Source organism: Phacochoerus africanus, chromosome 13, assembly GCF_016906955.1.
Source record: "Phacochoerus africanus isolate WHEZ1 chromosome 13, ROS_Pafr_v1, whole genome shotgun sequence".
Classification (NCBI taxonomy): domain Eukaryota; kingdom Metazoa; phylum Chordata; class Mammalia; order Artiodactyla; family Suidae; genus Phacochoerus; species Phacochoerus africanus.
This window is the reverse complement of record NC_062556.1, coordinates 78,112,242-78,125,444: the sequence shown is the minus strand read 5'-3', so window position 1 is coordinate 78,125,444 and position 13,203 is coordinate 78,112,242. Positions and strand designations below refer to the sequence as shown.

The window sequence follows — 13,203 nt, the reverse complement described above, 5'->3', positions numbered from 1 at the left end:
ACTGGTTTCATCCTCATGCCAAGCACTGGGGCGGGGTCCCATTTTACAGACAGAACGGGGCCAGGGCGGGGGGGGGGGGGAGCACAGAGGTTCAGGGGCGTGGCCGGACCGAGCGTAGGAGGGGCCAGGCTTGTGGCTCCTGACCTCTGTGCACCGGAGAAGTATAAGTTACGGCCTGACTGGGGCCGCAAAGTGTTTGTGCAAAGGCCCGGGGAGTGAGCCCTGGAGGTCTGTGGTCAGGTGGTCTCCTCGGCTGGGCGACCCATCCAGCCACTCAGCACCGGGAGAAGTGGGCGTGCCTGTGACCTTCCCTCCCAAACACGTGGCCAGGCTGGTGGAGCCCTGGCTACTCAGCTTGAGAGGGGCCAACTGTCTAGCCGAGCACCCCGAGCAGGTGTCCCAGGGCCTGGGCGAGTCCTGAGGGAGCCTGAGCCCCTGGGGCTTGCTCTTTGCCCACCTTGGAGCCCTGGTCCCCAGCTCCTCATTCTTCCCGCCTGAGGCCTGCGAGCCATCACTGGCGGATGTGGTAAGAGCAGAGGTCAAAGGCCCTGCGCCATCCCGCTGAGCTGGGCAGGACCTGGGAACGTGCATGTTGGGGGCATCCCTGTGCTTTTCAGGCAGGTGCCCCGGGGCCTCGGCTGGAAGAGACACTCAGTCCCCAGGGCTGGGAACGGCAAGCTCCAGATCCGCAGGTGCTCTTGCCTTTGGAAACAGCCTCGCATGAGAGGTTCCTGTCGGCAGAGCTGCTACTTGGGAAGGAGAAGACCAGCTCCAGGGAGACCCCGGGGTCTCCCGAAAATGACGCCTGACGAGCCAGGGGCACGGAGGTGGTTCGGCTGCTCGTGGGTGGGGGAGCACGCGGGCCCATCTCTCTGCTGTGCGTCCCTGACCCCGGCCCTTCCCGCCTCTCGCCTCCTCCATCCCAGTCGGCCTCCATCCGAGTCGCCCCTTCGGGCTCCCTGTCTGCTGTCTCTGAGCCTCCGTCTCCATGTCCTCAGGATGGCACCCAAGCTTCGGGCTCCGTCCCTCAGTCTCTTTCCGTCTCTCCGCCTCCCTCTCCGTCTCTGTCTCTCTCTCTCCATCTCTCGGTGTTCACCTCCCCTCCCCTGCCCAGGAACCACAGGAGAACTTGGGGCTTTGGCGCCAGAGCCCAGCTTTATTCGGGGGGAGGGGGGGTGCGTGGGCCGGGAGCCGGCGCTAGGGCAGCGGGGCTCGGAGGAGGCCCTCCGACGGCGGCGGCGGGGCGCCCATGAGCCCGAGGAGCCAGGCCGTGTACCGGGAGACCCGCGTGTACACCCCGAAGCGGCCAGTGGCCGCACAGCCCTCACCCCAGCTGACGACACCCGTCAGGAACCAGGTGCCCCGGAAGCGGGTGGCGTGCGGGCCGCCGCTGTCGCCCTTGCAGGCGTCCTTGCTGCCGTCCAGGTAGCCGGCGCAGAACATGTTGTCGGTGATGCTGGGGGAGCCGGGCCTGCGGCGGGCCTGCTCCAGGCAGTCCTGGGTCATGAGCCGCGGCACCTGGATGGCCATGAGCACGCGCGCCTTGGCACCGCGGTCCAGGAGGCGGCCCCAGCCGCTGACGGCCGAGAAGCGGACGAAGGCCAGCGTCCTCTCGGAGAAGCTCCGCTCGGGTAGGCAGAGGGGCACCACGTGGTCAGTGAGGGCCACGGGCCGCGCCAGGCGGACCAGGGCCAGGTCGTGGTCCGTCTTGCCCGGGACGTACTTGTCGGGGACGAAGACCTGGGCGACTGACCGCTCCTGCTCGTCGCCCTCGTCCTGGCTGAGGTCGTGCTCGCCTGCGGGGGAGACGACCTCGCACCCGCACCCACCCCCGCAGGCATCGGGCCACGTGCGGGTGCGGGGCCCAGCGCCCAACCCCAGGCTGCTGAGCGGCCTCGCCGGGCCACCCGTGGGTCGGGGCAGGAGAGCCGGGGGGAGCCTGGGGCCTGGCTGCTGGAGGTGCGGGCGCGGGGGGTGTCGGGCCGGGGGAGGGGGCCTTCCCCGCTTCTTTGGACACAAACCCACCAGGCGGAGGCCCATGCAGCGTGGCCTGGGAAGCGCACCCGCTTGGGGCTCTTGGGCCACGAGAGACAGGCGGGGGCGTCTTTGGGTGGGAAAGAGGCTGGGGGGGGGGGGGGCACAGAGCGCCCTGCGGGTACAGGCCCCGCCTGCACGCTGCCCCCTGCTCCTTTGCAGAAGTTCGCTGGTCGTGGAAGTCGGTGGCTCGAAGCCCCGAACCTTCGTCGTTATGGTTCGAGGACCTGCTCGGTCAGGAGGAGGCAGCCGCAGACGCCCCCAGCACCGGCTCCAGGTAGCCACACACCTACCTAGCACCACCGTCAGGTCCTTCCAGCTCCGGATCCTGTCGAAGCAGTGGGCTGCAGAGACCACCCAGCTGGTGTTCAGCAGGGCGCCCCCGCACAGCAGCGCCCCTTTCAGCTTCAGCATGGCCTGGCAAGGACACGGCGGATGCTGGAAGGCTGCTGCCTCGGGGGGGGCTCTGTGGGGGCTACGTTTACAAGTTTGCCCCAATACGCCTGAAGCCTTCCCTGCTGGGGACACCCCCACCCCTCCCTTGGGCCCGGCGAAGCCTTACCTGCCAGGGACACTCGCCTTTGGGGCAGACCTTGCCACCTACGATTCGGCCCTGAGGGTTGCTGTCGTTTCTTTTTTCCAGAACAGGTATTTTTCCACACGGATATTCAACTGTGTAAAACAAAAGTCAGCGGGATGTGGGGACGGTGAGGAGGTGGGGCTGCAGGCCCTGGGGCCCTGGCCCTCCCTCGGCTCCTCCCGGGGCTGTGGGAGGGGGAGCAGCTGGGGAGACAGCAGGGGCTCCTTTTGCAGCAACGGAGGGCCCCCTTCTTGAAACTGGGTCCTGCTCGTTTTCCGGGGTGGGGGCTGTGATGGGAGTCTGAGGCTCTTCCGGTCAGGCGACCAGCCTCTCAGACGGGCCTGCTGCTCCTCTGCCCCTGCTCCTGGTTTCCCATCCTGCCCCCGGAAGGCCCCAGAGCCGGGAAAGAAAGCACAGAGAGGCGGTGGCTGAGTTTCAGGCCTCTTAGACAAAGCTGGGGACCACCTCCTCCTCCTCCGAAGAGGCCCGGGGCCAGGGGTGCCCCCCGCCGGGGGAATTACAGCCCTGTTCCTGTGGGAGTGGTTTGGAGACATTTTCCATTTCCCTGAAAGAGCTTGCCTTTGAAAGGATTTGGAATCCAGAATGGTGCTGCAGTTAGTCCTGACCCGGGGGCAGTGATGTACAGCCCGGGCCAGGAGTGGAGGTGAGCAGGGAGCGTCTGGTCCCCAAGGACCTGTTACCTGTGGGCTCACAGGACACCCCGTCCTCCTGGAGGGCGTACCCCTCATGGCACCAGCAGGCGCGCCCGGCCTCCGCGTGGTCGCTGCAGTACTGCTCGCAGCCCCCGTTATCGTTCACGCAGATCAGCTGGCTGTTCTTGTCTGAGGACAGAGGGGACAGCCGAGGGGGGCCTCCACGGGTCAGGGAGAGCTAGCCCGCTGGCCAGCCCTCCCTGGGCCAGGCCAGGGTTCTGCGCCAAGGTGGCACGTGGCTGCCGGCTCCAGAGAGAGCCAGGAGCCACCCTGCTCTGTGGACAGACCCGGAAGGGCGAGACCTGGATTCTGGGGGCTCCAAGTCTGAGCAGCGTGGCCAGTGGGGATGCGGGGGTCCACGTGTGGTGGCCTCCACACCACCCGGCCCAGCCTGGGGAAAGCGGAGGTGTCCCAGGGACAGGGGAAGTGTCCCACTCAGTGGGAGTCCTGCCAGCAAGCAGTCAGAGCCATGAGGCTTTTCTACAGCGAGGCCGTGGTGCCCAGGGAGCTGGGCCGGGGCTGACCACAGGCTCGGACAGCTGGGACGCTCGACCTGCCTCTGAAAAAAGTTCTGTGCTGGGAGTTGGGGTTGGCTGCTGTGCAATTCCAGGACCACTGGCGGGAAGGCCTGTCCCGGACGTGAGCTCACACAAAGCCCCAGGCAGCAGGTGGGCAGCCCCCTCTGGCCTCTGCTCTGTGCAGAAAAGCTCGTGGGCAGCGGGCTGTGCCGGGCGGGGTAAAGGGTCTGCCCAAGAAGGGACCGGCCTCCCCTCAGCTCCTGGAACCCACTCAACAGCCCCTCTGAGCAAACTGTTCACTTAATTAATTTGCCTGATGAGCGTGTTTTCCTGGGGGTCTTGGGCCACCAGTGTCAGCTCCCGGAAGGGCTGGAGACGGGGTCAACTGCCCAGTGGGTCTCTGGGCACCGAGGCTCAGGGGACCGTCCAGGCGGGTGAGTCTCTGTGTCTTGTCCCACATGGTTATTGGGAATGAAACGGTCCACGCGGCCCGGGAAGAAGATGCTGTCCCCTGGGCTGGCTGTAACCTGTGTCCTTTTGCCATAATGACTCACTGGGAGTGTCAGCCCTTGGAGAGCTGAGTCTTTCTAGGGGGTGACTGAGCTTGAGGACGGTTCAGGGAGCCCCGGGCTTTGCCATATGGCAATCTTTAGAAGGCCAACAACACGTCACCTGCCCGACCGGTGGGGCCCCAGTGACTCCCAAGACTGCTCCAGCTGCATCAGAATTTCCCAGAGCCAGAACCCAGAGGGGGCGGGGCATCGAGTAGGAGAATGAGGCCCTGCCAGCACCCCCATCCAAGACCCTGCTTGAAGGGGACTTCGGGCCGCCCAGACGGACCTCCCGCCCCACCCGCGCTGCGCCCAGCAGCCGCCGGGGGCCCGCGGGCTTCCTTCCTCACTGGTTTCGCAGTTCCGACCCTCGAAGCCTTCCGGGCAGAAGCAGATGTAGGCCTGGAGCTGGTCCTCGCAGGAGCCCCCATTCAGGCAGGGGTTCGAGGCGCACTGGTCTCCGTCTGTGAGTGAGTCACGGGGTTAAACTCGCTGCGCAGCGGCTGCCGGCGGGTCCGAACGGCCGGTCACCCACTCACCGTTGTAGGAAACCCAGAACTGCCTCTGAGGAAGCAAAGAGGAAACTGCGTGAGCCCCGCGCCAGGAGCCGCACCTGCGGCCTCCACGGGGGAAGCGGGTCCTGGCGCTTCGGCCTGTGTGAGGGTCTGCAGGCCAGACCTGCCTTCTGGAGATGAAGTGGCTTCATCCCAGGAAGCGAGTTTTCCCTCCTATGACCCCCCCCCGTGGTCCCCCTTAAGGCCACCAGAGGTCACAAGTTGAGCCCCAACCCCACCACCTTGGAGCTGTGACCCTGGACCCCACACCCAGGCCCCCAGCCCCATTTCCTCCCATGATGCTGTGGGCCGTGGAGACACCCGCTGACCGTGGAGAAGGCGGGAAGGGGAGGCGGAGGTGCTCCCTGAACTGCAGAGTCTCCAAAATTCATTCCTGAGCAACCTTTGGGCCAATGAACTAAAACCCACAGGTTGCTGTGAGAATAAAGCAAGATGGGAACTGCTGAAAGGTTTTCGACAACTATGCAGTGCAAGTGGCAAGGGTGCCTGGCCTGGCGCACCTGGAAACGGAGGTGTTGGCCTCTGTCTCAAACCCCCCTGCTTCCTGCGAGCGGGATGTGGGTCCTGTGTCAGGTGTGTCCTGTGTGTCCTGTGAGTGAGACAAGTGTGTCCTGCGAGTGTGAGGGGATGTGGTCCTGTCCCCATGTAACCTGACCCTGACCCTCAGCCCTGTTGACGGTTCAAGGGGACGGGATACAGTTTAAATGTGTATCTTTCCGAATGTGACATGGAAATGAAGTCCACTCTGGCCACATGGCGGGGGGCAGGCACGAGGCCATGGCTCCCGCAGTGCTTCTTCGCACAAGTTTCCCTGAGAAGGCGTCCAGGTCAGGGTCTCAGATGGCTGCTTGGCCCAAGGCCCCTCTGTGGGGTGTGGACCACGCCTGGGAGTCGGGGGCCTTCCTTGGGAAGTCAGGGGCACACCACCCTGCATCTTCCTTTTTTTTTTTTTTGTCTTTTCTCCTTTCCTAGGGCCGCTGCAGCAGCATATGGAGATTCCCAGGCTAGGGGTCTAATCGGAGGTGGAGCTGTCAGCCTACGCCAGAGCCACAGCAACGCGGGACCTAAGCCGCGTCTGCGACCTACACCACAGCTCACAGCAACGCCGGATCGTTAACCCACTGAGCAAGGCCAGGGATCGAACCCGCAACCTCATGGTTGCTAGTTGGATTTGTTAACCACCGCGCCACGACGGGAACTCCTCATCTTCTGATGCGAAAGTGAGGATGCCTGGTGGGGCTGGAGAGACTGCTGCTGCTGTGCTGGTCCTGGAGACCTGGGCACCCACTGCCCCCCAGGGCGCAGATGCGTCCCGCCGAGCTCACCGTCCTCTCCTCGCTCTTGAAGATCTCCCGGGCCTCCTCGAAGGAGCACTGCTCCTCCCTGCACTCCCTCTCCAGCGAGCCGGGCCACAGCTCCTCCAGGAATGAGTTGGCGCGCCGGAGCCTGTGCAGGAGGCTGTGGGCTTGTTCCTGGGCAATGAAAACTGAGAAATGGGCCCCGTGAAACGGTCCGCCCGCGAGGCCGAGGCGGCATCCAAGCCACCTGTCCCCTAGTAATGGGAGTCAAAGGGCACCTGCCCCTGGCCTGGCTGAACCAGGGCCAGGAGTGCTCACGGCCGCCGACAGGCGGCGCTGCGCAAGTGAGATGCGTCAGGAGGAGGATGTCCACTGAGTTAGAGCAGCTGGCATGCCCTTTGAGTTGGTCACTTCGCCTCCGGGAATGCCCCCCAAGGAACACCCCAGGCAGGCACAGAAACACGCCAGTGAGGGAAGCTGCGGGAAAACGCATCAGAAACACAAAATGCCCGCATCCGCACTGCCAGGAAAGGGATGCCCAAAATGTGATGTTAGGTGAAAAGAGAATGTAAACGGGGCAAGGGGCAGCATGGAAGCCAGGGCGGCGACACTGTCCCTCAGACCACAGGCTGGCGTCCAGCCATGGGATCTGAGGATGGCATGAACGGAATTTTAGGGGCAGTGTGGGCACTTGGTTGCCACTTGGTACCGGAGTCAGGATGACAGCTCACAGGGCTGTCCCGGGTTCCCCAGAGGGGTGGGGGCAGGGGAGGGCACCATCACAGCTACAGTGGCAGAGCAGTGCGGTCCAGCATCCCCCACTGTCCCTGGCTGGCCTCGCAGAGCGAGGCGGGTGCAAGTACGAGCCCCATCTGCCAGGGCAGGACCCCACGGCGGCCGGGAAAGCGCCCCACTCCCGCTCCCGCTCCCAAAAGTCTGGAAAATAATCACACTGAAGGCGTTCTGCCCGCAGTGGGCAAGCGCCCAGGCACCATTTGCCTTCTGGAAGGAAAGCAGAGCTGCCGGCAAAGGCTCCGGGTGCCCAGGAGACCGCCACGTGGGCCAGGTTGGGAGGCCGGCCGCCCTTCACCCCCACATACCTGCCGCCAGGGACCCCTGCAGGCCGAGGAGGAGGCAGAGAAGGGCCGGCCACAGGGAGGCCATGGCGAGGCCCGCGGGGCACGCCGTCTGTTGACTTTCCCGGTCGGGGAGGCGGGCAAAGTCTCTTAGGGCCAGAGGCGGGGGGAGGGAGACCTCCCACACACGCGGGTGTGAGATCCCGGGCCAAGGGCTGCCGGACAGGGGACTAGGGACAGATAGATGGGCCACCTTTGAGGTGCAGGGTGAGGGGTGAGTCTGGGAGCTGCACCGGGAATGCAGCTCCGAGCTCTGAAGGCCCAAGGACTTGGCACGGAGGCGAGTGGGGAACAGAGGCAAACAGCAGGTGAGAAGCCACACCCCGCGGTGGTGTAACGGGAAAAAGCCTGTGTGGGGTGTGACCGTAATATCCTGAAGAGCGCCGCAGCTGCTGCCGAGACGCACAGGCCCGTCGTGTGCGCAGGAGGCCTGGCTTCTCAGCGGGAGAGCCGCTCAGGAGCTCGGGGAGATGGGCGTGTGCCGCTGCTGCTCTGTCTCAGCCCCGGGCAGCCAGCCTCGTCGCTCACACCCGCCTCTGCCCAGGCCACAAGCTGGGGTGACCCACTGTCCTGGGCTGCCAGGCACAGGGTTTCTCAGGATGCTGGACTTTGCAGCAGGGAAGATCTGGGCCCCCTGGGACTGGCGGTTACCTTGCCAGGTTACCTGGCCTCCGCCCTCTGGAAACAGCCTCCTTTCCGTGAATGGGAGGACACCCACTCTGTGCATTTTTCCTCAGAGGGGGGCCATGAGGCCCCGTGAGCCTGTGGGTCCCAGCTCCACTCCTGAAGCTGGACACTTAGTCCTCAGGGGACAATAGGTTTCACTGATCTCCCGAGGGATTTCTAAGTGCTCGATTGCTGAGGGATGTCATTATTCAGGAATTTATTCACGGAGGCGGTGGAGGGCCTCTCACAGCCCCTGTGGGACACATGTGCCCACCAGCCCTGGCCTCAGGCCTGGTGAGGAAGGGGCTCCTGCCCTCAAGCCTCACTTTCTTATCAGAGCAGCAGGGCTGACGCATCCCGCTGGGAGCCTGGTGGTGCGCTCTGTCCCATGAGGGCTCCGGAGATGCCAGCTGCCACGGCTGCCCCGGAAGGCCAGTACCCAGCCTCCCTCCCACCCCAGGGCCGCCTGGCCTCCTCAGACTGAGCGCAGCATGATCACTGGGCTCCTCCAGCTCCTCTCCAGCCGCCGGGACCCAGGACCGCCACGGGGCTCCCAGCAAAAGAATCCATGCTGCCCCAGGCCTGCAGGCCTCAAGCCGGACACAAAGCTGTCTGAGGGCCATGTTTTGTCTGAAGTTAGGAGGCATCTTCCTGCCTCCTCCAGCGCCTGGGGCTCCGGGGGGGCCCCTGATGCCCCACCATGCAGAGCTGGTGTTTTGGTCTCTGCCACGGCTGGGCACACGGCCACCCCCACCCTGTGTGTGTCTGTGCGCCTGTGTGCAAATCTCCTCCTTCTTATAAGACACCAGTCATTGGACTAGGGGCCCGCCCTACGCCATTGCGACCCCATCTTAGCCACTTACACCTGCAATGACCCTGTTTCCAAGCAGAGTCGCCTTCTGGGATTTCCTGCGGAAGGGACGCTGCCGACTCGCCCTCAGCCCTGTGCCCTGGTTTCCCCTGACTGGGGCCAAGGCTGTGCCTGTGCTTTTTGGAGCCGCGGGAGAGCCATCCTGACCGCTGGCCCAGCGGGGACAAGGCTCAGGGGCGGGTGGGGGGCAGGGTTCCGGGGGCGGGGCCAGGGATAAGGCGGGGATAAGGCGCCCTTCCTTCCGCGGCTTCCCGAAGCATCACTATGGAACCGGGTTCCTGCAAATGTCCTGCCAGGCGCAGCGCGTCAGCATGACTAAGGGCAGTGCAGGGGACAGAGGCTCTCAGGGTCCTCGTCAGAGATGGGGAGGACAGACACCTCAGGTCCCTGGGGCCGTGGCTTTGAGGAGACGCTGTGCCCAATGACACGTGCGGTTTCTCCCAGGCGGCCTTCTCTCCTTAGTGACAGGTGGCCAGATGCAGGAGCAGAGCTCACCCTGACAGAGGGGGGAAGGGGGGAAGGTGGGCGCGGCGCCGGGGTCCAGGGAGGAGAAGGAAGACGCTCTCGTGAAAACCCCCAGGGCCAGCCAGAGGCCTGGGGGCGTGGCTAAGGGACAGCCCCGCCCCCTCGCCGGCCCTGCGCCCCTCCGCCCACACTGGCATCCTGCGGTGGGGGGCGTTCCAGTGAGGGCGGACCGTAACACCAGCAGCCAGTTTCTGGTCTTGACAGGGGGGTCACCTCCCTCTAGGGTCACAGCCACGGGGCCTCGTGGGGAAGGGCTCCCAGGGGAGGGGAGGGCTGGAGCAGCCTGGCTCCTCGCCCAGGCCCTGGCCCGCCTGCCCTCGTGCAGAGGCGCCAGGACAAGGGCGGGGGAGAGAAGCCCCGCGAGGACAGGCCTTTGGGAGTTCCTAGCACACCAGCAGGCACACTCTCAAGCCTGCGTGGGCAGCAGCGGCAGGCTGTGACACTGCTGGGGCCCTCCGTCCCGGCTCCCTGTCTCCTCTATGGCCGCCGGCAGGTGCTGCTGGTCCTGCCCCTTGGCTGCAGCCCCACCCACCCACCAGGACACCGAGGACTCCTGCCGTCGCCTGGCTCACACTCTGGCCCTTCCACGTGGAGCCAAAGCGATTGTCTTTAAGGCAACCATCGGCACAGGGAGACGTGCTCCTTGGGTTCTGTTCCACGGGTTTGGGCCAATGTCACCCTGAGATCCAGATACCAAACCCTCCAAATGTCTCCCTGGAGCAGTCCGCAGGCCCCCGTCTGTCCCCTGCCCCTGTTCCAGTGTCTGGCGGCCCTTGCGCCCACAGACACCCCGCTTGAGGAATCAGAACCTCAGGGTGGCCCCAGGAACAGTAGCTGCCCAGCACCCCATGGTTCTAACGGCAGCCACGTCTGCGTGGTCACTGCTGGAGCCAGTGTGTGCGGTTCTACCTTTTCCATCTCAGGAACAGAGGACTGGGGGTTCTCTTGTGGGGCAGCAGGTTAAGGATCCAGGGCTGTCACTGCAGTGGCTCTGGGTGCTGCTGTAGCATGCGTTCCATCCCGGGCCCGGGAACTTCCAGGTGCCACAGAGGTGGCCGGGGTGGGGGTGGGGAAGGAAAGATTCTCCTCCCTCGAGGGCTCCCACGTTGACTCCTGGGCCTCGGGGTGTGCAGAGATTGCCGCTTGAGACTCGGAGTCATCTGTCTCTTCCTTCGAGGGTAGCTTTTGTGTCTCTTGTCAGGAGTCCATCCCGCCCAAAGTAGTGAGGATATATCCTGTTTCTCAGGTGCCCGGTGCTGGGACTGTGTACAGGTGAGGCCACTCTTCATCTGCTGGTTCTTTGCACTTCTGTGCCCAGGCCTTCCTGGGGATCGTCATTCTGACCATCCAACCGGGCTTGGGCCCCACCTTCCGGGCTGGCCCGAGGCTTTACAACAAGTCCAGGCGTCCGGTGGGCGAGTCCTGGCCGTTCTCCCCTCCCTAGCGTTGTGTCTGCCCGTAGGCCTTCATTCCTCCACGTCCGCCCTCCCATCGATGCCCTAGCTCCACGGAGAACTCTGCTGGACTTGTGTCGAAATGCAGCGAGTGGACAGAGCAACCTGGGGAAGACGCGCCCTTTTGTGGCCCGAGTGCTCCCATATGGAAACGCCTCTCGGTTTACTCAGATCTCCTTGTATTCTCCTCTATAATGTGTCACAATTTTGTTTACAAATTTTGTTACAGTTTATTTCTAGTATTTCACCATTTTGTTGCTGTTAAGATAGCATTTTCCAATTTTTTTTTTTTGTCTTTTTGCCTTTTCTGGGGCCGCTCCCGTGGCATATGGAAGTTCCCAGGCTAGGGGTCTAATCGGAGTCTTAGCCACCAGCCTACGCCAGAGCCACAGCGACTCCGGATCTGAGCTGTGTCTTTGACCTACACCACAGCTCATGGCAACACTGGATCCTTAACCCACTGAGCGAGGCCAGGGATCGAACCCTCAACCTCATGGTTTCTAGTCGGATTTGTTAACCACTGTGCCACGACGGGAACTCCAGCATTTTCCAATTTTTATTGCTAGGAATGTTAATGCCTTTTTGTGGGTTTCTCTTGGGGACTCTTAATGGTTCCAATCGCTTGTGAAGTCTGATTTTCTAGATATGGAAATTTGTCTTCCAATCCACATGCCGCGTGTTCTTTCCCTTTGCTGTTGTAATCACAAGCACATCCCGCAAATACATTTGAGTAGCAAAAGGCAGCCTGACTGTTTTGCCTTCAGTGGGGATGATTCTATTTAGATACCTAAACGTTTTGCTCTAAAGACCTCGTCAGATACATCTCATTAGGTTATAGGAATTTTCTTCTACTCCTAGTTGGGTAAATTGTATAAATGAATATACTGAATAACGACAATGTCTTACTGTGTAGCATAGGGAACTATATTCAATATCCTGCGACAAACTATAATGGAAAAGAATACTAAAAGCAACCCCTGCGTAGGTGTAACTGAACCACTATACTGAAACCTAGACACTATCACAACATTGTGAGTCTACTATTCAATAAAATACATTTAAAAAATAAATATTGAATAAAAATTGATTTTTTTCCCCTGCATTTACTGAGCTGCTCGTCTGTGCCCCTCTTCCCTGTTTAGTGTATTATACGGAAAATTCTAGCAATCCTTTCCTGATTTTGAACCATCCTTGCATTCCTAGGGCAAACTCATTTGGTTAGAACATATTGCTTTTGTTTATAACACACAGTGGATTTTATTTGATTACCATTTATCTGGAATTCTTGTATTTATGTTCATAACTTTATTTTTTCTTGTATCATTTTTGTCAGGTTTGGTACTAAAACTTCTTCATAAAACTTGTTTAGTTGCTTTCAAATCCCTTTTTATATTCTCTGAAATAGTTTGTACAAATATTTTTGTATAACATATTTACCTTAAAGATATGGTTAAAACTATAAAACCATCTGAGTCTGGCATCTGTGTGAGGGTAAAAAAAAATTTTTTTTTTTTTTACTGCATTTCAATTTCTTTGTTATTCACTCACCCAAGTATTTTATTTTTTTTAGATTAATTTAAACAATTTACTCCTTAAACAATTTCCCCTTCAATCAGTTTTCAAACCCATTGGCAGAAAGTTGTTTATTTCTCTCATTTTATTTGCTCTTTTTGCTTTTGCTGCCAGAAGCACATGGAGGTTCCCAGGCTGGGGGTAGAACCCGGGGCTGCAGCTTCCGGCCTACACCACAGCCACAGCAACTGCGGATCCAAGCTGTGTGCCTGTGGCCTACATCACAGCTCACAGCAACGCCAGACCCTTAACCCACTGATTGAGGCCAGGGATCGAACCCCCATCCTCATGGACACTAGCTGGGTTTGTAAGCACTGAGCCACAGCAGGAGCCGGTTCTCTCATTTAAAATTTTCTCTTTGTGGTGAGGTGTCTCCGTTTTTCTATAAATTGCGTATTGCTAATTTTTCAAGAACAAAGGGTTTCTTTTGATTTTATTGTTTTCTTCTCTCAATTACATGAATTCCTTCTTTATACTTTCTTCGGGTTATATGGGTCTTATTTTTTTGGCCTCTTTAAACGGTTGGCTCATTTATTTCGTCACGTGAAAAGCGAACCAAGGCTGGGCTACAAACAGCACTCGAGCTGTGCTTGACCCACAGGCACCTGCGCCGACGCGAATTTCTGTCCCGGCCAAATACACCTCCGGGTGACGTTTCCTTTCTGACCTGTGTGTTAGAAAACTTTTGGATTTCCAGGTACTTCTTAGAC

The 13,203-nt window shown here is 60.6% G+C and overlaps 1 protein-coding gene across 1 annotated transcript; it reads right to left on the bottom strand.

Annotated features, from left to right (window-relative positions):
- Positions 1 to 1,129: 1,129 nt before the first annotated feature.
- Positions 1,130 to 8,883, bottom strand: F7 (coagulation factor VII). Its single transcript, XM_047756310.1, has 8 exons — positions 7,370 to 8,883; positions 6,297 to 6,457; positions 4,936 to 4,960; positions 4,747 to 4,860; positions 3,316 to 3,456; positions 2,597 to 2,706; positions 2,328 to 2,451; positions 1,130 to 1,796 (listed from the first exon to the last, which is right to left on the bottom strand). Exons 1-8 carry the CDS (start codon positions 7,431 to 7,433, stop codon positions 1,198 to 1,200), a joined length of 1,338 nt encoding a protein of 445 aa, XP_047612266.1. The 5' UTR covers positions 7,434 to 8,883; the 3' UTR covers positions 1,130 to 1,197.
- Positions 8,884 to 13,203: the final 4,320 nt, after the last annotated feature.

What these genes read in the sequence shown, in the direction of transcription:
- F7 (XM_047756310.1), bottom strand. Translation starts at nt 7,433, where the DNA reads ATGGCCTCCCTGTGGCCGGCCCTTCTCTGCCTCCTCCTCGGCCTGCAG. An exon ending in GGGTCGGAACTGCGAAACCA is followed by an intron (nt 3,457 to 4,746) that starts GTGAGGAAGGAA and finishes CTCTGTCCTCAG; the next exon opens with ACAAGAACAGCCAGCTGATC. An exon ending in AAGGCGAGTGTCCCTGGCAG is followed by an intron (nt 2,452 to 2,596) that starts GTAAGGCTTCGC and finishes TGTCCTTGCCAG; the next exon opens with GCCATGCTGAAGCTGAAAGG.